Source organism: Perissodus microlepis, chromosome 7, assembly GCF_051167445.1.
Source record: "Perissodus microlepis isolate ML-2025 ecotype Zambia chromosome 7, ASM5116744v1, whole genome shotgun sequence".
NCBI lineage: Eukaryota > Metazoa > Chordata > Actinopteri > Cichliformes > Cichlidae > Perissodus > Perissodus microlepis.
In genome coordinates this window covers 47543100-47567263 of record NC_140467.1, presented here as the reverse complement: position 1 = coordinate 47567263, position 24164 = coordinate 47543100, and the positions used below count along the sequence as shown (strand labels likewise).

The 24164-nt window shown below is 42.3% G+C and overlaps 1 protein-coding gene across 2 annotated transcripts in view; it reads left to right on the top strand.

Moving 5' to 3' along the window:
* pcsk5a (proprotein convertase subtilisin/kexin type 5a) overlaps positions 1-24164 on the top strand; it is a 45542-nt gene that overhangs the window by 16719 nt on the left and 4659 nt on the right. For both annotated transcript variants that reach the window (XM_084935514.1, XM_084935513.1), the window contains 24 exons: positions 355-491; positions 617-739; positions 951-1053; positions 2776-2966; positions 3158-3242; positions 3614-3717; positions 3848-3986; positions 4212-4327; positions 4579-4681; positions 5642-5778; positions 6234-6434; positions 6537-6605; positions 6773-6815; positions 6981-7123; positions 8365-8565; positions 11169-11249; positions 11357-11555; positions 11954-12168; positions 14835-15077; positions 17114-17350; positions 17487-17664; positions 18198-18415; positions 22396-22496; positions 22887-23079. In XM_084935514.1, the coding sequence (XP_084791640.1) occupies positions 355-491; positions 617-739; positions 951-1053; positions 2776-2966; positions 3158-3242; positions 3614-3717; positions 3848-3986; positions 4212-4327; positions 4579-4681; positions 5642-5778; positions 6234-6434; positions 6537-6605; positions 6773-6815; positions 6981-7123; positions 8365-8565; positions 11169-11249; positions 11357-11555; positions 11954-12168; positions 14835-15077; positions 17114-17350; positions 17487-17664; positions 18198-18415; positions 22396-22496; positions 22887-23079 (3560 nt within the window). The remainder of the gene's footprint in view (positions 1-354; positions 492-616; positions 740-950; positions 1054-2775; positions 2967-3157; positions 3243-3613; positions 3718-3847; positions 3987-4211; positions 4328-4578; positions 4682-5641; positions 5779-6233; positions 6435-6536; positions 6606-6772; positions 6816-6980; positions 7124-8364; positions 8566-11168; positions 11250-11356; positions 11556-11953; positions 12169-14834; positions 15078-17113; positions 17351-17486; positions 17665-18197; positions 18416-22395; positions 22497-22886; positions 23080-24164) is intronic.

The window sequence follows — 24164 nt, the reverse complement described above, 5'->3', positions numbered from 1 at the left end:
ACTGCATCTTTCTTGTTTGTGCTTTCATACAGGACTGAATGTTTATCGCTTCCATTTTATTCTATAGCATTTTCTAGGGGATAAGCTTGCTTTTTCATATGAATGTATAAATCATTTACAAAAGGCTGAAGCTGTAATGTATTTATGAGCCATGAATAAGAACACAACAAAGGGATTTGTCACGTACCCGGTTTGCCCTCCTGAAGCGAACCATGTTTCCTATCTTTGATTCAGATGAAAACATTAAGGTGATTTTGCTTTTGTGTCTTTAGCAAACACATCCCTTAAATCATCATATAACGAGTAGTAGACGAAGCAGCAGCGTGAGCACGATTATGTAATGTTTTCGTTTAGGCCTCTTGACAACTCCACCGAGGGATTTCAGAACTGGGAATTCATGACAGCTCACTGCTGGGGGGAGCAGGCAGCGGGGGAATGGACTTTGAAAATCCAGGATACTCCCTCTCAGAAGAAAGACTGCTTCAAACTAGGTCTGCTCTTCCTCTTTGCAACGTCTCAATATTATGAAACATGCACTGAACCTCGGCTCGCTGCAGTTAAAATACAGGGCTGGGCCTCGCGGGACAAAGCCTCTTATCTCTCTGCTGTTTCACAGGGGTGCTGGAGAAGTGGTCCCTGGTGATTTATGGCACAGCGGAGCGCCCGTATCCTGCGCACCGCGAGCGAGCCAGATCAGCTGAGATTCCGACGGATAGCGATCTCAGCGAAGAATACAGCGGTGAGTCATACACCCTGCATCTTGATAGTACTAAGCTTTCTGTTGTTCTATCTCCAGCCTCTCAGTCAGCAGCTTAATGAACTGGGATGCGGTGTATGCTTAATGTGGCAGGCTCTTACATAAATACAGAATAAAATCAGCAGTCTGAATAACTTCTCTCTTGTGATGTGACGTGATGCTGCTGTGACTTTGCGAGTGTTCACCCTTGCAGGACCCTGCGACCCAGAATGCAGTGATGATGGCTGTGAGGGGCCAGGCCCGCAGCAGTGTGTCACATGCTTGCACTTTTTTCTCAAGTTCAAGAACAACACAAGGTTAGCATGACTACACAGCACAGAGCTATTGGCAGATCCACAGTATGTGGCTCACACAATATGATTTGAAAAAATGAATCGGGTTTATATATTGTGTCAAATCGTTGTTGAAGTTCACAGGTTTCTGTGGCTATGATTTTAATTTACACATGACGACAAAATTACTATTAGCCCCTCCCCCGTATGAAATTTTACGTTTTTGTCAAAAATTTCTCAGTTGAGGTTTTTCTTTGTTTGTTTGTTTTTTTAGACAGAGCATTTCTAAACATACTGGTTTTCTTCAAAAGCATAAATTCTTTTGTTAGCCCCCTGAAAAACTGACCTTTTCATTGAGTCACAGCACAAATCACTGATGTGGTTTAACTTTATAGCTTAACTTTATGGATATACAAAGTTATCACAGGCTTTCTAGAGTGTCAGTGACTGGAGTGTGAAGCATTATCAAGACATTCAAAGAGAGCCACACATCTGGCAGATGTAGGAAACAAAATATTTCAAAGATCCTGGAAAGAAAACTAGCGAGAGACTCCAGAATAACTGCAAAGACTCTAATCAATAACTAATAGCCAAATCAGGAATTATAATCTCAAAAGGGACAGTGACTAGAACTAGGCACGGGAGTGGGCCATGAGGTTGCAGACCAAGAATAACTTCACTGCCGCAGAAGAGAAACCTTCAAGCCAGACTGAAGTATGCTAAGGACAACCTGGAGAAAGACTATGCATATTGGAAGGGCATCCTTTGGTCAGGTGAGTTGATACTTGAGCTCTTTGGCCACATAGATGTTGCTTATGTTTGGAGAAAGACAAGAGAGGCAAACAACCCAAAGAATACCATCCTGACAGTTAAAACATGGTGGTAGTATTAAGCTGTGGGGATGCTTCCGTGTGTCTGGAACTGGGAATCTCATCAAGGTGGAAGAAGTCAGAAAGAAAGAAGGATGTTTAACCATCTTGAAAGAAAATCTCAAGTAGTCAGCAGCAAAACTGGGTCTGCATCATTGCTTTGTTTTTTAACATGACAATGACTCAAAACATGTGTCGGGCCTGGTGAAGGACTACCCCCAGGAGACCAAAGTGACGGTTACTGACTGGTCTGCACAGAGCCCATCTGAAAATCTGTAGCTCCAGGTCCGTGCCACAAGATCATGAAATCTGGAGGAGCTTGAGAGACTCGCCAAAGAAGAATGGGCCGGGGTTGCTCAGGAGACGAGTGTGAGATTTGCTGAAAACTTAAGGCTGTTATCCAGCAAAAAGGACACATGGCTGAGCATCAGGGGTCTGGTAATTCTGTCCTCGGTAGTTTTTGGGTTTTATGAATTAATTTTGCTTTTGATTGTACTAAAAACAAAATTTTGTTCAAATTAAATTAACTAATTTATTTACATGTACATTTTCCGTGTAATTTTGTTACATAATACAATGTTAAATTTCCATTTAATGGAATCCGCTCAAATTAAGATAACTCCATTTGTATACATTCAGTTTATAGCAAGCACATTTCCTTAATTATTAATTACTTGAATAAATAAATCTTTGATTCTACATATTTCAGTTTTATTTCAGTCAAAATTATTGCTTCATGCTTATTGAGGGTGAAAAATAGTTTTTATTTGAGTGTGTCCTCATCTCAAAAATTGACCCGCAATATAATTTTTTCCACTCCGAATCAATAGCAACACCTCTCGTCCTCTGTGTCCTCTGGTTCATGGCTGTCCGATAGGTTGTGCGTATCAGGATGTCCCAGGGGATTCTGGGGTGACCGTCGGCGTTGTAAGAGGTGCTACGCCTCCTGTGAGAGCTGCACTGGAAGTCGGAGTGACCAGTGCACTTCCTGTCAGCCTGGCCATCACCTGACTGAGGGGACCAATACCTGCACAGCGATCTGTGGGGAAAACTACTACCTCGACCACGGTTGGTTCTGTTTTGTGAAATTAATGCGACAGAAGAAAAAAAAATCCTTGACTGGGTTACAGAGGAGCGGTTTGAATGCAGCTGCACTAATGAATAGTCAGTTGACATAACTGCAGTTGAAGGTATGTGAGTAAGATTGATTAATGGCTCTGATGTGTATACTCCATGCGTATTGTTTGATTTCCCCACAGATGCAAACATGTGCAGAAAGTGCAGTGAAAACTGCTTGAAGTGCACCTCCTACAGCATCTGCACAGAATGCAAACCGCACACAAGGTGAAACAAACTCTCTGATGATGCTCAAATTAACTGCTCGGTAAACACCACTCCTTCTCCCCTAAGCCTCTGAGAATACTGATTCTCCCCACACACGCGAGCAAACACACACACACAAACCCTCAGCAGAATCATAACATTTCTAGAAAGATAAGTTTATCTTAATCGACACTTTGCTGCATCGCTACTTGAAAGGACAAAACATCTCGGACAAAGAGTTCGAAGTTTCCGGAATAAAGCGTTCACTGACTCAGTTCACCGAGTGTTTGTGGTGGTGTTGCTGTGGGATGAAAGCAGTGACTCATCCGTTTTGGTGTCACATGATTGACTGTGTGTGTCACGGTGCCACATGCTCGCTCCATCCTCTCTAGTCTACAGGGGAACCGGTGCCAGCGGAGCTGCGCAGCCGGATTCTACCATGACCCGCAGGAAGTCGCGTGCAAGCCTTGTCACCAGGCCTGCGCTACCTGTGCAGGTGAGAGCGGGGGTCAAAAGTCACATTTTGGTTTTTACTGCTGCCGTTTGCATTGCTCCTTTATGTCCTTTATCCAGTAATCCAGTTAAGTGTGTGTGTGTGTGTGTGTGTCTGCCTCATGCTGCACCAGGTGCAGGTGTTGAGGCGTGCAACACTTGTGCAGAAGGCTACTTGATGGAGGAGTGGAGGTGCGTGTCCTCCTGCAGTGCTGGCTTCTACGCCACAGAACCAAACCCAGAGATAGCTGATGGGCACAGGATATGTAGGAGGTGAGCTCACTGGTGTGTGTTCAGGTGTGGGAGGTTTGTTTATCTGCTGGTGGCAGGCCTTATTCTGGTGGTTGGCTTCCACGTGTGTTTGTGCTTGTTTTGGCACTCGTGTTTGTTGTTGCTGTGCGCCTGTATGGAGTGGGGTTTAGTTATTTTTTCTGTGTGTGTGGTCGGGATTTTTGTGTGAAGGGTTCACTTGTTCACTCTCTGTGCTCCTCTCTTCAGGTGTGACGCCAGCTGTCTCACCTGTGTGGGGCCCAGCCGATGGAACTGCAGCAGCTGTTCCAGCGGTCACAGCCTGCAGAGGGGAGCGTGTGCTGCTGACACCGAGTGCACGGACGGTCGGTCGGCCGTCTTTCACGTTTTATTCTTGACACGATTGGTTCATAAATTTAAATGATATTTAACGCAGAAGCAAAATCCATTAATATGTGTCAGTTTAGCATGAAATATGCATTCTCATCTCTGAGTCATTCAGATTTTTTTTTTTAAACCAGAAGTCATTCAGCCGTGGCACATGAAAGCCACCTCTGCACCTCAGATGGTTATTCATTTCTGAGTCAGTGTGCTTCTCCTGCTTTCTGTCTAACAGGAGAGTACCAGGACAGTAACGGGGAGTGCCACGCGTGCCACGCAACGTGCCTGAAGTGCACAGGGCCGCAAAGCGAAGACTGCATCAGCTGTATTTCTTCACAGTGAGCTGGACTTGACTGTTTTAGATTGAGTACATGCCACTGTTTCTCTATAATACATGATATTTTGCTGGGTGTGAGCCTGAAATAATATTTCCCAGATGAATTGTTATTGCCATTGTTTGCAAGCTAGTAAGACATTGATTCTTTCTATGTAATATGATGAAATAAGCCTTGGTATACAGCTGAAACACTTATGACAAGGTGATATATATATATATATATATATATATATATATATATATATATATATATATATATATACACCCATCAAACCTCTCGATAAATAATTATTTATTTTTATTTTAACGTAAAAATAGCACAAAAAAAGAACGTGTCTATTTCAAAGCTTCAACCTGAGAGGATTATCTGCTGCTTTTCTTTGTCATGTGCCACTGCAAACTGACTAACTCTGGGTTCAGGCAGCCCTCACAAACTACAGATGTACTCCACCCAAGCTGCCCACTTGGAGCAAAATATAAATAAAGCACAAAATGTGCCATTTATGGTCTGTTAGTTTTTTAAAAGTTGCCTCAAGAAAACTGTACCTTAACACTTAATTACTTAATGATAAGCATCTTCCTATCACCCTTTCTGTTCCTGTAATCCAAGTTCTGACTCCATGAGTGGAGGGAGCTCTGTGAGGGAGATAGCATCTGTGAAAGGACTCCACTTCTTGTCATGAATGAAGCATACAGCTCGTGGCTATTGTTGTCATGCTGCTGACCAGATGTCTCCCTGGTGCTCCTCATGGATAAAATGTCAAAAAAGAAGACTCCCACATTACCCACATTTCAGCCAACATTCCCACCCTTTCTTCTCCTCCTCCCTTTGTCGGCACATCCAGCTACATCTGTGTAAATGCACCATATGGTACACGCTGGGATTTAAATGAGTTCAGCTCATTTACATACTTATAATTCATATGTGTTGATTTTGTGATGTTGATGTTGCCTGCTGCAGGGCTCTGGATGAGGGCCGCTGTGTGGTGGGATGCGCCAGTGGGAAGTACCAGTCGGGTGGCCGGTGTCACCTGTGCGACCACACCTGCGCCACGTGTGTGGACGCGGGGCCTGCCAACTGCACGAGCTGTGACACCGGTGAGTACGAAATGAGCAGCTCGCGGTAAGTGTGACGTGGTGTGTGCAGTATGTGAATGGAAACCTGGCTGAGACATTAAAAAGATGAAAAGGAAGGAAAAATTATATTTTGTAAAAATAAAGCCACAAACTCCCCAAGGGCTACACTAAAACTTTAGGCTGGAGCCTATCCCAGCTGTCATGAAGTGAGAGGCATGGTGCACACCATGTACAGGTGTACAAACGGGTTCATCCTCATTTTCATGCGCCACCCTCCCTGACTCTGTCTTTATTGTTTCTCACACTCTTTATGAATCCATCTGGAGGCCCCGTGAGCCGCAGGCAGTCCTCACTGAGGCCTTCCCCAAACCCCAGCCACAGATGAATGCTTAGTCCATTCACCATTCTCTTAAAGAAATGGCCTCAAACCTAACTACAGACGTGGCTTTCTAGTGAAATTGCTGTTTATTCTCCAGATAAGTTTAAGGTGGAGCGTTACCTCTATAAAGGCATGTGTCTGGACGCCTGTCCTGAGGCTTTCTACCACACCAAGCAGAGGACCTGCGAGCCCTGCGTAGACCACTGCCGACTCTGCACAGGCCCCAACCACTGCCTGAAGTGTAACGCCTCCTACTATGTCTCTGATGGATCCTGTGTTAAGCTGGAGTGTGGGGAAGGTAAGCAAGGTTGCATGTTGAGGAGTGTTTAAGGAGCGTTGTTTCACACCTGTACACACTGACCTCGCGCTCTCACCCTCCGCTCTCTATCTCCTTTCTCAGGTGAGGTGGAAGACCCAGATTATGACGACTGCATGGCCTGCGAGCAAGGCTGCAAGAAGTGTGTCCTGTGTAAGTCACGACCCAGTAGCCATAATAAAGTTTTCCCAAATGAATGTCGCCCACAGTGGAAAAAAATTAAGGTGTCCCCGCCCCTGTAGGTCCTCTTAAAAAAAAAAAAAAAAAAAAAAAGGCGGCTGAATTTTTCTTTTTCTTTTTTTTTTGTCTGCTTTTGACAGATAACCCCAGGCATTGTCTGTCCTGCATTGAGGGCTTTTACAAGTAAGGCTGTGTGCCTCGCTCTCACCATGTGTGATCTCGCCACTCTGGGCTCACTTTTCTCTTTCATTTAATCTCTGAGCTAATGCAAAAGACCTCTGCTTGCAGTGAGAGTAGAGTTCATGTTTGTGTGTGATGCAAACATCAACCGCTGCTTTTTGTCGTCAGTTTCCAGGATGGCTGCTACAAAAACTGCCCGGCTAAGACATACAGCGTAGAAGAAGAAATGACCTGCGTTCCGTGTGACGACAACTGCGTGAGCTGCGATGAACACGAGTGCTACTGGTGTGAGAGCGACCTCTTCTTATTAGGTAATTTGCCCCCGTTGGGTAAGACGTGAAGCTACACTCAAAGAATATTTTTTGCCCATATAAACACTGAAACAATCATTTTGCACAAAATGCAACTAAAATCTATAAAATAAAATTCATTATTCATTCAAATAATTATTCTTACAGGAAAATATGCTCAGTATAAACTAAATGCATACAAATCAATTTGCAATTTACATTTCATTCGACCAGATTCCATTAAATGTAACATTTTTACATTGTAAGTATGTAACAGAATTATATGGAATATATAATCTTCATGTAATTAAATGACTTACATCAGCATTTTGGGGATAAATATTTTTGGAGTTTGTAAAGGATTATTTACATCATCGTTATTGAAGTGCTATAAGTTATCAGCATGGACAGAGACCCTGTCATCATTTTATTTGCAAAGACATATGAAATCATTTTTTAAGAGTAAAGCATGAGAGTAGATGGATTTTTGTGATGCGTGCCATTAAATGCATTAGTATTATAACTATCTAGATAGAAAATATAATAGGCAAGTAACTGGATAGGTCAATTAGTGCACAAGCAAACAAAAACTGAAATATTATTTTATAAAAATGGCATATCCATCCATTTCTTAGATATAGTGATGGAGGCTATGTAGATGGTTGGTCTGACAGAAGAGGATGCTAGGGAGAGGCAGGTGATCTGCTGTGACTCGTAAAGGCAGCTGGAAGATGAATAAGATCCATTTTCTTCCACTTATCCAGCTCAGGCCCACGAAGGGTGTGATGGAGGGTGACAATCCCAGCTGACATAGGGCAAGAATCAGAGTACACCCTGGACAAGTCACCAATATCTGTTGCAGGGTGACAAAGAAACACCTATGGCCAGATTTTAGAATTTTTGAAAGTTAGAAAAGAAAGAAAAGCTTTGAGACAACATGGATAATCCACAAAGGACCAGTTGGACCTCACCAGTCCTCCCAGTCTTCAGTAAAAATATTTTTTTTTCTCACAGATGGTTAGTCATTTATTAGAGCAATCATTAAAAACCAATGCAAATGACTTATTTTTTCATATATTAATATATTATTAATTATATTAATACATAGTGATACTGTCTTTGGGTAATTTAGTATTTTAGTCATTCTAAACGTTTTAAACTGATGTGTGAAACTGGTGAAGGCTGCTTTAATGTAAAGTGCAGCCTCCCCACCTGGATCACATGAAGTATTTATCAGAGGCTACGTTTTTTTTTTTCCTCAGAGGGGAAGTGCGTTTCAGAATGTCCGGATGGTTTCTACGGCGATGAAGACTCCAATAACTGCGAGGAGTGTCACTCGGACTGTGTGACATGTAGCGGCCCTGAGGACGAGGACTGTCTGTTGTGTGAGGAGGGAAAGGCGCTAGAAAATGGAGAGTGTGTGTCTGACCATGAGGTCTGTCCCATTAAGACCTTTCTCAGCGGTGAGACTAATACTTGTATTCCACTAATCCATCTGTCTGCCCATAATGAATCAGGGATTTGGGCACTTTCACAGGAGCAGAAAAGAAATCTTGGAGGGTAATTGGTCTGTGTGCCACTGTCCCTGAACTCTGTACCAACTTAAGTACCCAAAAACAGAATGCATGTCAGCCAGACACAGAATTAGAAATAATTGATTGTGTGCGTTGAACATTTTGTTCCCTTCGCAAATTAGTTTGACGGACCTTAAACAATGTATGGTAATTAGTTTGAGGCAAGACATCTTAATTATTAGAAACTTAAATAACTCTGAGAAAAGTGCATAGGTTAATACAAAGATTGAAAACGAGCACGGGGAAATAAAGTTATTCTCAAACTTTAAATCTGAGCAGTGACAAAGCTCAATTTAACTTTCAAATTGAGTACTCGTTTTAGGTTTTAAGTCTTCGATAGCTTAAATAAGTTAGACAGATGAGTAATGTATCATCTGTTGAATCTAAATAAAAAGCAAAAGGACAAGGAAGGGTTTATCCATGATTATGTTGGAATTCGTTTTTTCCCACTTTGTGTGAACTGTAGCTGCATGTTTTGCAAACAAACAAAGTTTCAGTATTCATCCCACACAGCAGACAGGTCTGGCCCGGATCTGGTGTCAAGCCGGCACTGCTGGCTGACTTCTAGCATGGTAAATGGTATGTCATCCAGATATGGGCCAGGCCTGGCGTAGATGGCACTGTTTATGTGATGGCATGCCATATCTGTCCCGATTGTGGTTTGGTTTATGTGGCCCAGGCTCATAGAAAACAGGTCTGGCCTGGACCTGGCATCAAGCTGGCACTTCTGACTGACTGATGTCATGGCAGAGTGTAAACCAGATGTGGGCCAGGTCAGGCAGTGATGTTCCTATGTGTTCCTATTTTCCTATTTTAGTTAGAAGACCCAAATGCCATGTTGCAATACTATACTGCTATAGTAGCCAACGTTTCAAATGCAGGTTTCTGAGTGTACACTTTATCCAAAACCTAGTGAGGGTTTACTCATGTTTACCACTGGGTGGCTGTAGTTCAGGAGGTAGAACAGGTCACCTACTGATCGGAAGCTTAGTGGTTCAATCCCTGGTTCCTCCAGTCTGCATGTCAAGAGTGTGAATATGTATGAATGTAGTTAGGAAGCACTCAGTTTAGACAAAGTGTGTGATTGGGTGAATGTTGTATAGAGCACTTTGAGTAATCCACGAGAGTAGAAAAGCGCTATATAAGAATCAGTCCATTCACTGTCTGAAAAGAGTTTTGTCATGTTACTTTTGCACTATTATGTTCCGGCACATGTTGTAATTACATGGCTTTATTAAGGTACACATTAGGCTGACATCGGAGGCCAGAGCTGAAACTGTTCTGGGCCAGCACAGGGCCAGCAGTTTGTCTGCAACTGGTCCATGGCTGCACACAACTTACACATGGCCCACATACCGCAAAGAATGACAGCCCTTTGGTGGCCCAAACCAGGTTTGCCAGAGGTAATCAACACATGGGCCAGCACAGGACCACCAGTGTGTCTGCAACTGGCCTTGTGCTGGCCCATGTGTGGGCCACCTCTGGCAAACCAGATCTGGGCCACCAAAGGGCCGTCATTCTTTGCGGTATGTGGGCCATGTGTAAGCACATTGTGTGGTCCAGATCTGGGCCATACCAATTTTGCTATGTGGGATGTTCTGATCGAGGCATTTCAGTCAAAAGTAGAAGCTATGAAAGATTACTAAGCATACAAACTGACCACAGAACACAGATTTGCTGGGTCTGTCAAATAGTATAAAAGTTTCCAGGAAATTGTGACGAGAACTGTAGAAGTCACTGACAGTAAATAGTAATATTTTGACATTTTTACTGTTCAGACATGACCAAAAAAACTATTGAATTAAAACTTATTGAATTAAAACTTCTTTGTAGATGTTTTAAGAGTTTGGACAGTGTTAGCCTCACCAGCTTCAAAGATGGTAGCTGTTTCAGTTTCACCAAGTCACCCAGTTGTGCTAATAAGCTAGTAGCTCAAGTTTTATATAATATATAAACTGTTTGAATTAGACTAAATGCAATATTCTAGCTTCCAGTGCATACACTTGCTGGCCACTTTTAGGTACACATCTACACATGTTTAAATATCTGTAACTGCTTATTAAAGTCGGTGGATTTAGGCATATATAGACGGTCAAGATGATCTGCTGAAGGTCAAACTGAGCATCAGAATGGGGAAGAAAGCTAATTTAAGTCACTTTGAATGCGTCATGCTTGTTGGTCCCAGACTGAGTTCACCTTCATTACTGAGAAGTGCTATAGCCTGCTTGAGCATTGTTGCTGGTCAAGTGTCCAGCCCAGTACTAGCGAGTGTGCCTAATAAACTGTCCGATGCATCTATAAGAAGATTGGCAACCATTCTCTGAGGTTTCAAGTGATTAAAACGTAATTTTTTTAACGAACACTTTCAGTACATGAATGAAGTTTTTCGGGCACAATAGCAAAATACACCTGGTTCTGGGTCATTTTGCGTCTGTTATGTGTTGTGTTGTTACATGACACTTTATGATGATTGTAGTGTTGTTGCCCTCCAGATGGGGAGTGCGAGGACTGCCACCCATCCTGTGAGTCCTGCGCTGGACCGGAGAAGAACCAGTGTACAAAATGTGCAAAAGGTTTGTCACTGGTTTATTGTTTTTAAGCTGTTTCAGACCTCAGCAGGTTGCTGTCTGAGCTCTGAGCTAACAATGATGACGTTCATCTTTTGTCATTTGTCCTTCAGGGCGATTTTTGACCACGCAGCAAACATGTGTGTTAAAGTGTCCGGGGGGCTTCATTGCCAGTCAGCTGAGCGGTGTGTGCGAGGCGTGCCCTGCAGGTTGTTTGCAGTGTGTGGACGCTCAGCACTGCATCCGCTGCCAGAGTGCTCGCAAAGCTCAGTTGTTCCTACAGGATGGGCAGTGTGTTCAAGAGTGTGTGAGGTCAGGATGTCGATCCTATTGCTGCTATCTTCTAAATGTCACACAAGATGTTTGAGGCACGTCTTCTGGCGAGCCAAAAATAAATGTCAGAAGATGCCTGTGATTTTGACATTTCCTACGTGATGTTCTATTAAATTTTTTATGTACTTAAAGCCAGAACCATATATTGATCTTGCTGAAGCTCCAAGCTATGAAGCTTCATTTAAACTTTCTGACCATGTGACCTTTTTTTACTATTTGCTAAGTGGCCTCCTTTACCAGTACATGTTATTCATACATGGTTTGCAGCAAGAACAAAGCGAATAACAGAATAAAAACAAACCTAATGGAAAGTATATTTTAAGTGTGCTGCCCTGCGTTTTCTACCTGTCCATCAAGCTCTTTGTTGCTTCCAATAGGGGTTTTCCTGCAGGCCAGGTTTGTCATAGCTGTGCACCTGGCTGTGCATCTTGTGCGAGGAATGCTACCCACTGCCTCAGCTGTGAAGAACCTCTTCTCCTGCACAAGCACCAGTGTGTAGACAAGTGTCCTCCAGCACACACTGTGCAGGAGAGAGAATGCCAACCCTGCCCCTCAGCCTGCCAGGAGTGCGACCCACTCGGCGTTTGCACAGGTACAGAAATGCAATGCAAACTACAACAAATTCAGCTGTAGGAGCTTTTTCAGTCTTCCGCTTTTAGCTCTTTCTGTGCTTTTACTATTCTTTTGTCAGCATGCATGACTGACTCCATAGCATTACAACACAGCAAGCATTATGCATGATTCCTGTACAGCATGTTCTTTGCAACTATAAGCATTTATTTTTTCCTAAAGCCTTACTATGGGGTTGCCATTTAGTTCAATACTTTAAATAACTATTGGACTGCAGTACAATTTCAAACACATCGTCACGTTTCCCCCAGGTTGAGTTGTACAATCACATGGGGAAAAAAGTGCACCACCTTTAAGTTTAATGTTTTATTTATCGGGGCATAATTTAAAAAAACTTCATAATAAAGAGTAAATAATTTTCCATATAACTGTATCAGTCTCTCACATTGTTGTGGAGAAATTTACATTACATTGTTGCTTTCATTTATTAGGGTTTGTTTATGTTTCTGTCATAAAATTTCAGTTGAGATGTGGTTTTTGGCTGAACTATTGCAACACCGGGATCCAATTCAGTTTTACTTATATAGCTCAAGGTGCTTTATATTCTCATCCTTTTCAGTCATTTTTTGTAGATGTGCCGCTGTGCTTGGGATCATTGTCCTGTTGCATGGCCTATCAAGTTTTTTTGTATTTTGTCTGAGTGTTGCACAGTCTGACCTTAGGGTGAATTTGCTGCAGCATCCACTCCTGGGAGGATTGGCAACTGTGTTTAATGTTTTTTCCATTTGTGAATGATCCTTCTCGATGCAGAGTGATGCACTTGAAGTTGTTTGGAAAGGGCTTTACAGCCCTTCCCTGAATGATGGGCAGCAACAATTGCTTCTCTAAGGTCATTTTTGTTGCTGTAGACTTTCCTGCTTGTCGTGTGTTAACACACATCTGAATGCTCCAGACCAGCTGCCAAAACCTTTGATTTTATAGAAGATAGAAGGTAGTTTTTGTGTCATCTCTCAGACAAACAATCATTACTTAATTCAATTCCTTCATTAATTACCTCTACCGCAACATTGTCTTTTTTTCCTATGCAACTTTATAGAGTTTTATAGCTGTTTCGATTTCACCAAGTCACCCCAAAGTTGACTAAATAACAAAGTAGCTTAGTTATCTGTTCAGAACTGAACTCAGTAGATGGTGGAGACCAAAACAGAGGTAAAAATGTGGGTACATTGCACTTTTAATCAGCTGATGATCAGAAATATGACTCCAAATGAATAATCGTTTGTATCAAAAAATTTAGCATACTCAGAGTTTCACTTACCCTAACACCAGCAATCCAGCTCAGCCATTGCACAAATCTGTCTGTGAGCTCATGCACAGCTTGTGCACATGAAGAAGGCAGTGTTGCTAGCACGACCAGTCGCAAACCACGGACAAAGTCTGTTGGCAATAAGCAAAAGACCTAAATTAAAAGCAACACACTGGCTGCAGCCAAAGCAGCAGTATGTGAGCGAGGAATAGCACTGTACGGTATGTTTTTTTTTTCTCTCTCTCTTTTTTTAAGAGCTCTATGAATGTGTGTCCGTTTCATGTGCTGCTGTCAGTAAGCGAGGCAGGAATTTCGCTCTATAATGCCAATTAAATGCCAGGAAAGAAAGGTGGCAAACAATGCCGACTGTGTCACTTAAAAGCTGTAACCCCATCAGCGGCAACCCTGACAGAATAAGGCTGATAGAATTAGACTTGCTCCCAGATGTGTTAAACTCGTGTCAGAAATAAAAATAATAATTCAAGCACACAATAAGCTTACTTGAAACCTTTTCAAACAAATTTTCTAAGGCCAACATGTACAAGGTTTAGACTCTGTGTGTCTGTGGATGCCTTCTTCTCGTTTCTCAGTTTCCTCACCTCCTCTCCTCGTGCTCCTCACAGAGATTTGGGAGGAAAGGAAGAGACACGAGGAGAGGCATCCTCGCGTCAGAGCCATCATTTTAAAGTGATCAATTAATCTTGACACGTGACACAGCTGCATCATCTTTCTATTGTTTTGTTAAAGCCTCCTGTTTAATGAACAGGGCTCATGACAACACAGTTCTACTTTTAATGGAATTTACAGCATAGCACAATGTCACAAGATGTACCTTTTTTTAATTATTTTATCATAAAACAGATGTTGAAGGGCAGGCATTGGATCGCACATTTGATCACCCTAAAAGGCTAAAACGAGTTGTGAACACAAAGGACTTGTGGGTGCAGTGTCCTCATCAGACCCTGGTTTGTGTATTCCAGCTGTGCCGCGCCTCACGTGCAAAAATAGAAGCAGCCGGCAGACTGATGAGACCGAGGGAGAGGCGGGGCTATAAATACCCAGAGAATAGGTACAAATAATGAACACAGGTGTAACCAACCTGAGCCTTGATACACAAAACGCACATAAACAAAACGAAACTAGGCAAAGATAAGGAAGCACGGGCAAAACATGAAAACTTAGAAACGGGAGAATCAGTTGAATACGGACCAAACCATGGCTGATAACATTGATCTTTGTCTGTTGAATAACAGTTGCTGATTTGCTTGTCTTCACATGTTGAAAAAAAAAATCTGTTAAAGTACATCCAGCACTGATGATAGGACTCTGATCCTTATGCATGCTGTAAATCCTTCCTGCATTTATGAGTGTTCTTGGCACAGGCTGTGAGGAGTATCACTTTCTCCACGAGGGCCTGTGCGTGCTGGACTGTCCGGAGAGGTTCTTTGAGGACAAAGAGCAAGGGAGGTGTTTGCAGTGCCACCTGGACTGCGCTTTGTGCGACGGGCCAAACAGCAACGACTGTGACGCCTGCACGGACGCGGAGGCCACCCTGCACAACGGGGCGTGTCTTGGAGCGTGTCCCTCCCATACCTATATGGATGGTATAACAGGAGACTGTAAAGGTACGACATTTATCACACAGCAGAAAACACAAATCATCTGTCTTGTTTTTTGTGAGCAGGACTGATTTGATTTGATCGACTCCCCTCAGCAGCATAAAGTCGTGCCCCTTTATGTTTTTATTTCTTCTTATACACTCTGACCGTCAGTCGTTCAAAGCATGACAAAGACAACCCCATCGCTCCTGAAGTTGATGCTGTGTTTTCTGTCCTGTAGAGCGCCCTTCATACATTTTCTCAATTATATTCTCTACTATGCCTGAGCGTGTTTCCCGACTGAAATAGCAGCGCTTCTGAGATGGTTAACAGGCAGCTGTCAAACCTTGAAAACAGCAGAGAGATGCCAAAGACAGTTCCCTCGAGAAAGACACACCGCTCTGATTTTGCTATTCAAAAACACAGAAGTGCAAAAATGTTGTAGGCGATGCCCTCTTTTGTTGCTGCTTAAAGTAGCTGCCAACGGAAATGCATCCACTTGCATGTACCTATGTCTGCTGTGCGGTGAAATGGACAGAGTTTAATTTTGTTGCAGAAAATGTTTTCAAGGGTCATCCTGTAGCTTGAGAACCAAATATGTGGAAACCATTTTATTTAATGAAATGTACAGAGCACCAGATCAGCTTAAATGACATTAGTCATCTAAAGGCACTCTGTATTTTAAGTATAAAGATAACAACGTTATAGATAGAAACCCAATGATCCAATAATCCCCCCTTCAGCAAGCACTTGGTGGCAGACGGGCGAAAAACAAAACAAAAAAAAGTCCCTTTAAAAGGAAGAAACCTCCAGCGGCACCAAGCTCAGGGTGGGAGGGTGGCCATCTGCTGTGACCGGCTGGAGGGGGGAGGGGGGGTAAGGGGAAAGGGAAGAGAGGAGAGAAGAGCACAGAGAGATGATAAACAACAAACAGACTTTAGCAGAACTTCACAAGAGAGAAAAACAAAGAACAGTGGCATGCAAATAGATGAGGAGAGAAGACTCAAGGATGGTTCAGGGTCATCTGATCTATAACTCTGAGCTTTATCAAAAGAGAAATAAACAAAAAAGCAACGTTTTACTCATAATTTAAAAAGAGAGAGAGTATTTGTCTCCCAAACCCAAGCTTCAAGCTTCTTCTGCCTCTGCAGATGGCAGCCCCTCCCTGAGCCTGGTTCTGAGGTTTCCTTCTGTTAAAAGGGAGTTTTTCTTTCCCACTGTCGCCACTAACTGCTTGTACATAGGGGGTCATCTGATTGTTGGGGTTTTCTCTCTATTATTATAAGGTCTTTACCTTATAACATAAAGCTCCTGGAGGTGACTGTTGTTGTGATTTTGTGATTTGAGAAGGGTTTGAGAGCTGATGGCTCTTATATCTTTGGAGACTCCATGGCCCCAAGTTAGACTGCACTTTGAGGGCAAAGTGCTCCGCTGGGAAAATTTGAGGTGTTTAATATGAAAGAAATATTCTAGTTCCTGTTAGCACTCTTGGTGCAGCCTTTTTTAATCAACTCAAGGTTTCTTGGAGCGGTATTAAAACAACCTAATAGAACAACATAGTAATAAGGAAATTACAAAATTTCATTGCTGTTTCGTGTGCTTAAGATGTTATGAGGTCTCAGAAATATTGGAAAAAAAGACACAAAAATCCACATATTCCGTCCCAGCTGCAGTTCCTAAGGTCTTGTATTTTAGAAAAATTTACAGTATTTTTCATATATATATATATATATATATATATATATAGTACAATACATGGCTTAATGTATGTATATAAGGTTATTTTATTAAATAATCTGATTCTGAGGTGGGGAACCTTTTCAGATGTGTCTGAGTCTGTATGGAAAGACACGCTTGAGTAAAACATTTTATAACATTGTCATTGCAGGACTTTTACTTGTAAAACGTATTTTGGCACTTAGTCCTGGCATGGTATTTTTTTTTATTCTTCTGCCTAATATGATTATAGTTTGGTGTCAAACTATATTAAAATGATATAGATATCAAGTCAAGATGGAACATTGATACTATCCTACTAAATTACTTCCTAATTCTGTTTCCAGACTGCAATACATCATGTCTCACGTGCTTTGGACCTCATGCTAGCTCCTGCACCAGCTGCAGAGAGAGTCAGATGCTGGATGGTAACAGCCAGTGCGTTCCATCAGCCAGTAAGTGCTCGCCTCACCAGTACATAGACCAGCACGGGGAATGCCATCCGTGTCACAAATACTGCTACAGGTGTTCGGGTCCTGGCAAAACCCACTGCCTGAGCTGCAACCCAAGACATCTCCTGCTCAGTGAGTCGAGTTCTTTTTTTTTCTTCTTTTTTTGGTAGAGCTAGTGATTTCTCTCAAGGCTGTGTGTCCTGGAAAGCTTGTCAGGCATCTGCGATGTTTGCTTAGCCCCCGTGATCGTGTGTGTTTGTTGGTACAGATGGCACCTGTGTGGATCAATGCCCGACAGGCTACTACGAGCAGGAGTCTGGGCAGAAATGCGAACCCTGCCACGCTTCTTGTAAGTCCTGTGTTGGAAAGCACAACCACGAGTGCCTCACATGTAAAGCCCACCTATTTCGAGAGGGCAAAGAATGCGTGGAGACCTGCCAGCACAGGTAGTTTAACCTGCCCCCCGTCCTTCTGCTGCTCATCCATCATATTATCACATTAAATGCAGTTAGACAGTGTAGCCGCAACGAAAAGATCAGCATATTCGCACAAATAGGTTACGGACACTGAACCGTTGCTCTTTAATTACATGGACAGGGTGCAATATGGAGGTACAAGCTAATTTGGTCAGACACTTAAATAGCCTATTAAATGCTAATAATACTTTATTTTTGAGGGAGTAGGCGGTGATTAGGAGTCAAATTAATGTACCGTTAAACTGATATGCAGCTAAATACTCAGAAAACACAAACAGGATATAAAGACTGTACAGACCACCAGACAATGCAGCATTGCCTAGCAATACAAGAGTAATATTTGTCTTCTTTTTCTACTCTATTACGTTAGTATTTATAGATGTCTATGGCTAAATGTGAATCTGAGTAAAGATATTTCCTTTGAGGAATAGCAAAGCTCTAATCTCATTTCTTTTAATTGAATGCAGTATGTGATAACTTTTGACCATCTGTCCATCTGCTAGTCACTATGGAAACACTGCCTCAAGAATGTGTGAAAAGTGTGACCCCAGTTGTGGTGAGTGTATTGGCGATGAGGAGAACGGCTGCCTGAGCTGCGCTCCGGGCCTCATTTATTTGCGGAAACAAGGCCGTTGTCTCGCCTCATGCCCTCAAGGATACTACCACGACACTGTGCACAGGACCTGCGAGCACTGCCACGCCAGCTGCAGAACCTGCTCAGGTACAAGTGTCAGGAAAAGCTTCATGTATTGCATACACACACACACACACACACACTCATAATATTTTGATTATACTATTTTTTCTCCATGTCTATAGCTGTATAATCATTGGAGACCATGAAATGTGGTGAAAGTAACATTAAAAATGTTACAGACAGATGTATAGTACTGTAGATCACAGAGTGTACATTAAAGATGTAAAGCCACCCAGACACCACCTGTTTATTTAAGCAGTGGTTAGCAAGCTGCACCCACAGACACAGACTGCTTTTTAATCTGACTACAAATAAAATGTTAGAATTTTATTCACCACAACTGAAGTACAGATTTCTTGTTAATAGTACAATTAACTGCACAGCAGGTGATGGTATTTGTCACTTAATTACATTAAAATGCAACAGAGGACACTAGTCCCAGGAAAAAAGCTCTACTTCAATAAGCAAACGTGAGGAGTAATTAGTGTCTATGTAAATGCTGCAAGCCCACTAAAAATGTTAGATATCATATATCACTTTTAATGAGTGAGATGAGAAAAAATAAAGTAAAAAAATGTAAAGAAAACAGTGTTGCCATATATACTATGAAGCCTGTTAAACTATGAATTATTTACTACTGCAGTTAGTGTATGTGTGTCAAAAATAAGGCCCAGGTGGCAGAATCAGCCAGGCAAAGACTCTAATCCAGCCCACTGACTGGCTTTTGAAAGTGTAACAGAAGGTATAAATTTTGGACTTTTAACTGTATTGTCACAAGCTTAGCAGCTTTGATAACAATTAAATGACTACATAGTTTAAATTATGCTCTCTCTCAGGGATTAAATATATACTTCTTCTTTACACTGACAGAAAGGAGAGCTTCACTGGTCCAGTCTCCTTAACATCAGAGTGGGCTGTATGTGGCTGACAATGAAAAACTGTTTTGACATCCCTGTTATAAACATAATAACGTGCCATAATTAACCCTCGCGAGTTTGAGAGTGAATAATTCTCACAACATCATGGACCAAAGTTTTAACTGTGAATGATTCAATGAGTGAATCATCCAGCCTTGGTGAATAACTGCAGTGTAGCATTTTAAATAAGAAGCTGTAGTAGTTTTTTTTTTCTTTGGGGGGGGTGAGTCTCCTGTAAAACATGACACTCCGAATCATTTCTTTTTTATTTTGTTAATGGTAGTTTTCACTCAGTGCTTGGCAGCTTACTGAAAAGTTGCTTGGCTCAGAAATGGCTCCGATCGTTCCCCCTACGCTGTGTCATCTTTTCTGTCACAGGAACACGACTGCTGAGAGTGAAAGTCAGTTTCTGATTTGATTGTTTTTTGCGCTGTAGGCAGTTTCAAGATTCAGCAGTAAAATCAGAAGGGGAGGAGGAATTTTTATATATTTCTTTATACTCCCACCATGCAAATCACACTCTGCTCACACACCTCACAGCTGTGAAAAAGAGGGGCCAAAAACATTTTTGTGCCAATTTGTAAACATGCTTTTTAACACTGTAAAGGACAGCTTAACAGGAGCGTCCAGGAGAATCTCTCTCGTTTTTGAAGAAACCAGCCATCAGCAGCCATTCAGTTACAGTGGTGTGAAAAAGTGTCTGCCCCCTTCCTGTTTTTTTTATGTTTGTCACACTTAAATGTTTAAGATCAAAAAAAGACACACAAAATGCAGTTAACAAATAAGGTGTTTATTATTACGAGAAACATTCCAAACCTACGTAGACCACAAGTGACTGCTGTGCAGGAATTTTGGCGCACTCATCTTTGCAGAATTGTCGTAATTCAGCCACGCTGGAGGGTTTTCGAGCAGGGTTTTTTAAAAGTCATGCCATAGCAAGTGCCCCACCTGAATGGGACACACACCTTCCAAAAAGTTCAATTTTTGTCTTGTCGGTCCACAGAGTGTAAGAGATTACAGGATGACCCCAACCTCAACAACAGGACCAGTCTCAGCATCGACCAAGTGTGTTTGCTTTTGGAACTGTCTTCATTCCACCTACTTCACATACAAGGGTCAGTTCTACAGGCAGAAACATGGGTGTGCCATGGGCTCCCCAGTTTCACCCATTTGGCCAATTTGTACATGGAAGAAGTGGAAAAGAGGGCTTTGTTATCCTACCCTGGAACACCACCAAGCCATTGGTTCAGATATGTGGATGACACCTGGGTGAAAATCAAATCTCAGGACGTACCGCATTTCACGGATCACATTAACTCGGTGGACCGACACATCAAATTCACCAGGGAGGATATGAAAAGTGGCAGGTTAGCCTTCTTAGACTGTGAGATTTCCATCAGGAATGGGGGACATCTAAAAGCTGTTGTGTACCATAAACCTACACATACGGATCAGTATTTAAGGTTTGACTCTCATCATCCACTGGAGCATAAACTGGGTGTCATCAGGACGCTACAACACAGAGCAAACACCATCCCCACTGACACAGCAGAACATCACATCAAGAAGGCCCTGAGTAAATGTGGTTATCCCAGCTGGACTTTTGTCAAAGCTGGGAAGGCGCCTAAAGAAAGCTCCAGCCGATCCAGGAGAGAAGGACAACCGCTGCCCAAGCGAAAACCTGTAGTGATCCCGTACGTGTCAGGAGTATCGGAGCAGTTGAGACGCATTTTTTCTAAACACCGGGTCTCTGTGGCTTTTAAACCCCAAAACACGCTGCGCCAAAAACTGGTCCACCCCAAGGATCGGGTCCCCCGACACAAACAGAGTAACATAGTGTACGCTGTTAAGTGCCAGGAGGATTGCCAGGATTTATACATTGGGGAAACCAAACAACCTCTGGCGAAGCGGATGGCACAACACAGAAGAGCTACCTCGTCAAGCCAGGACTCTGCAGTCTATTTACACCTACAGGCCAGTGGACACTCTTTCAAGGATGAGGATGTACACATCCTGGACAGGGAGGAACGCTGGTTTGAGTGCAGAGTCAAGGAGGCCATTTACGTGAAAAGGTAAAGACCATCTCTGAATCGAGGAGGGGGCCTAAGGGTACATCTGTCACCATCTTACAATGCTGTGATTGCAGCCATTCCCCAACTCTCTGTGAATGGTACTCATGGCCATTGATCAGTGGTTGTTGATCAACCAGCCCATTGTTCCTTCAGTGGACTGGTTTCACTCATTATGCAAATGTACTGTTTATAAGGTTGGGGAAACCTGCAGTCAGCTGAGGCTGAAGAAGTCACTTGGATGAGTGACAAAATGTTTCTCCCACTGAAAACGCCACGTCCAGATGAACAGAATCAACTTTTGGAGGTCCACAGAGTATTTTCCCAAAAGTCTTGGGGATCATCAAGATGTTTTCTGGCACAAAAGAGACAATCCCTTATATTCCTTTTGCTCAGTAGTGGTTTTTGTCTTTGAACTGTGCAGTGCAGGCCATTTAAGCCAGGTCTCTTTCATATGATGGAGCCATGAACCCTGACCTTAGTCATGTGAGCCCTGCAGTTCTGTAGATGTTGTTCTGGGATCTTTTGTGACCTCTTGAATGAGTTGTTGCTGTGCTCTTGGAGTGATTTCACTCATCCCCTTGGATCGCGGCATGATGTCTGGCTTTTGAGAATCTTCTGATCTGCTCCACTTTGTCAACCAGGTCCTAATTTAGTGATTTCTTGATGAAAACAGCTGTGGCAGTAATCAGGCCTGGGTGTGGAAACATAGTTTATTTTCAGAAACTGAAAATGAACTCATTGTTTCACACAGCGCCATGTAGGTTTGGAAGGGGGCAAACCCTTTTTTACACCACTGTGAGTGCAGTTTTTGCTACTTCAACCTTGAGTACCTGGATTAAATTGTTTATAAAAGAATAATGCAAACATTTGAACTGTTTGTCTTTCAGTTAAATTAAAAGTGGCTGGTGATATTAAAAGTTTGACACAGCATTTACAGCATTTTAAGCATTTTTTGACAGTAATAAAAACACAGAAAATCATCAGGCTAACCCTTTACATTGTCATGTACCTACAGGAAAACTTCCTGAGTCCTGTGACTCCTGCTACCCTGGTTACCTGCTGTCATATGGCAGGTGTGAGTCCATATGCGATAAAGGCCAGCATCCCATAATAAAGGTACCAGCATTTTTAATTTCACAAATATTAACTTTTCATTAAAAAATTAAAAAAACACGAGTACATGTCGTTCATCAAAATAATTACTTTGAATGCTTTGGCCCCAGGTATCACATAATGTAATTCAGACTGGGTTATTACTGCACCAGGAGAAATCTCAAACATCACAGCGAAAATTATTACTGTGTCACAATTTTTAAATAAACCTCGCAGCTCATGCTGTGAAGCTGCTGATTGAAATTGTTGGACAGGTAGATGAATGTTAATTGACTGTGCTGAGAGGCTGGTTGCGCTTTTATTCAGCATTTTAAAAAAAACTTTTGGAAGCAAAGAATCAGTAGTTATGATGCAAAAATGCTGTAGCTCTGAGTCACCCCTGTCCTTCATCAGGGTTCAAGCCACTCGTGTGAAGACTGTGATAGTTCCTGCCTGGAGTGTCGGGGACCCGGTCCGTCCAACTGCACAGTGTGTTCTGCTCAGGCTATTTTAGAGGCTGGAGGGCGCTGTCTACTTTGTTGCCACCACGAAAATGAAGACACCAAAACCCAGCAGCAAGAGTGTTGTAACTGCACAGAGACACGGGGTAGGCTGAACTTCTATCTTGTATTCTGAGAGTTATCATTGTGTTCAGGTTGTAATTTTCTTCCTTAACTCTTTCCTCCCTTGCACGTCTGCTAGAATGTGAGCAGTTTGTGTCATATTTCACGCCTGCTTCCAGAATAAAACAACTGGGAATGGGAACTGTGCATCAGAAGTTAGTGAGAATGATCTCTTCCTACACCGCCTACTGAGGAAGAACCCAGAACCTATTCTAATGGTTGTTATTGATATATTGGGGTGGGTACAGAGGGGGAAAGAGTTAAACTAATAAAGTCTTACAGGTAGGGAGGGAAGATGTTTAGATTAAACTTATCACATCTCTTGTTGAGTAAAGGTTGTGGTTAATTACATTTTTCATTAGTGATCAATCTTTTAATTATTTTTTTTGAAATTACAGCAGTTGATTGATGTCTTGGTCTATAAAATGTCCCCCAGAAAAGAGAGATCCTAAAATAACAACCTCAGATCCTCAGGTTTGAAATGATCAGTTAAAGGTTGGACACTTTTCCCATAATGCAACTGAGTTGCTATTTCATTTAGTTGTTAAGTAAGAGGAGCTATTGGTTGCAGAATTGTTTTTTCCTCTGCTTATATTACTATTAGGTCAATAAAAGACACATTTATTTGTAATTTCAGTTTTGTGTTTAATAACTGAAAAGCTTGGGCTGAGATCAGATCAGTGTTTTGCTCATTGAAGAATATCCCATTTTGTTGCTTTGAGAAACTCTTGGGTTGCTTTTGCAGTATGCTTTGGTTCATTATCTAGTTGCGCTGAGAAGCACTGCCCAACACTTGCCTGAATCTGAGCAGAGACTACAGCCCTGTACACTTCACAATTCATCCTGATTGCCTGATCACTTATAAACACTAGTGGCCCGTTCCCACTGGCAGCCAAACATGCCCATGCCATAATTTTTCCGTTGACAGGTAATGTCATATGCTTTGGATCATAAGCTGTTTCTCCAGATTTTGTAGCCTCTTTTAGATATCTAAACTGGCCTTTTTGTTCTTGAGTGTAACCAGTTGTTTCCACCTTGTTGTAAAACCTCTGTTATGCCCAACTCCCAG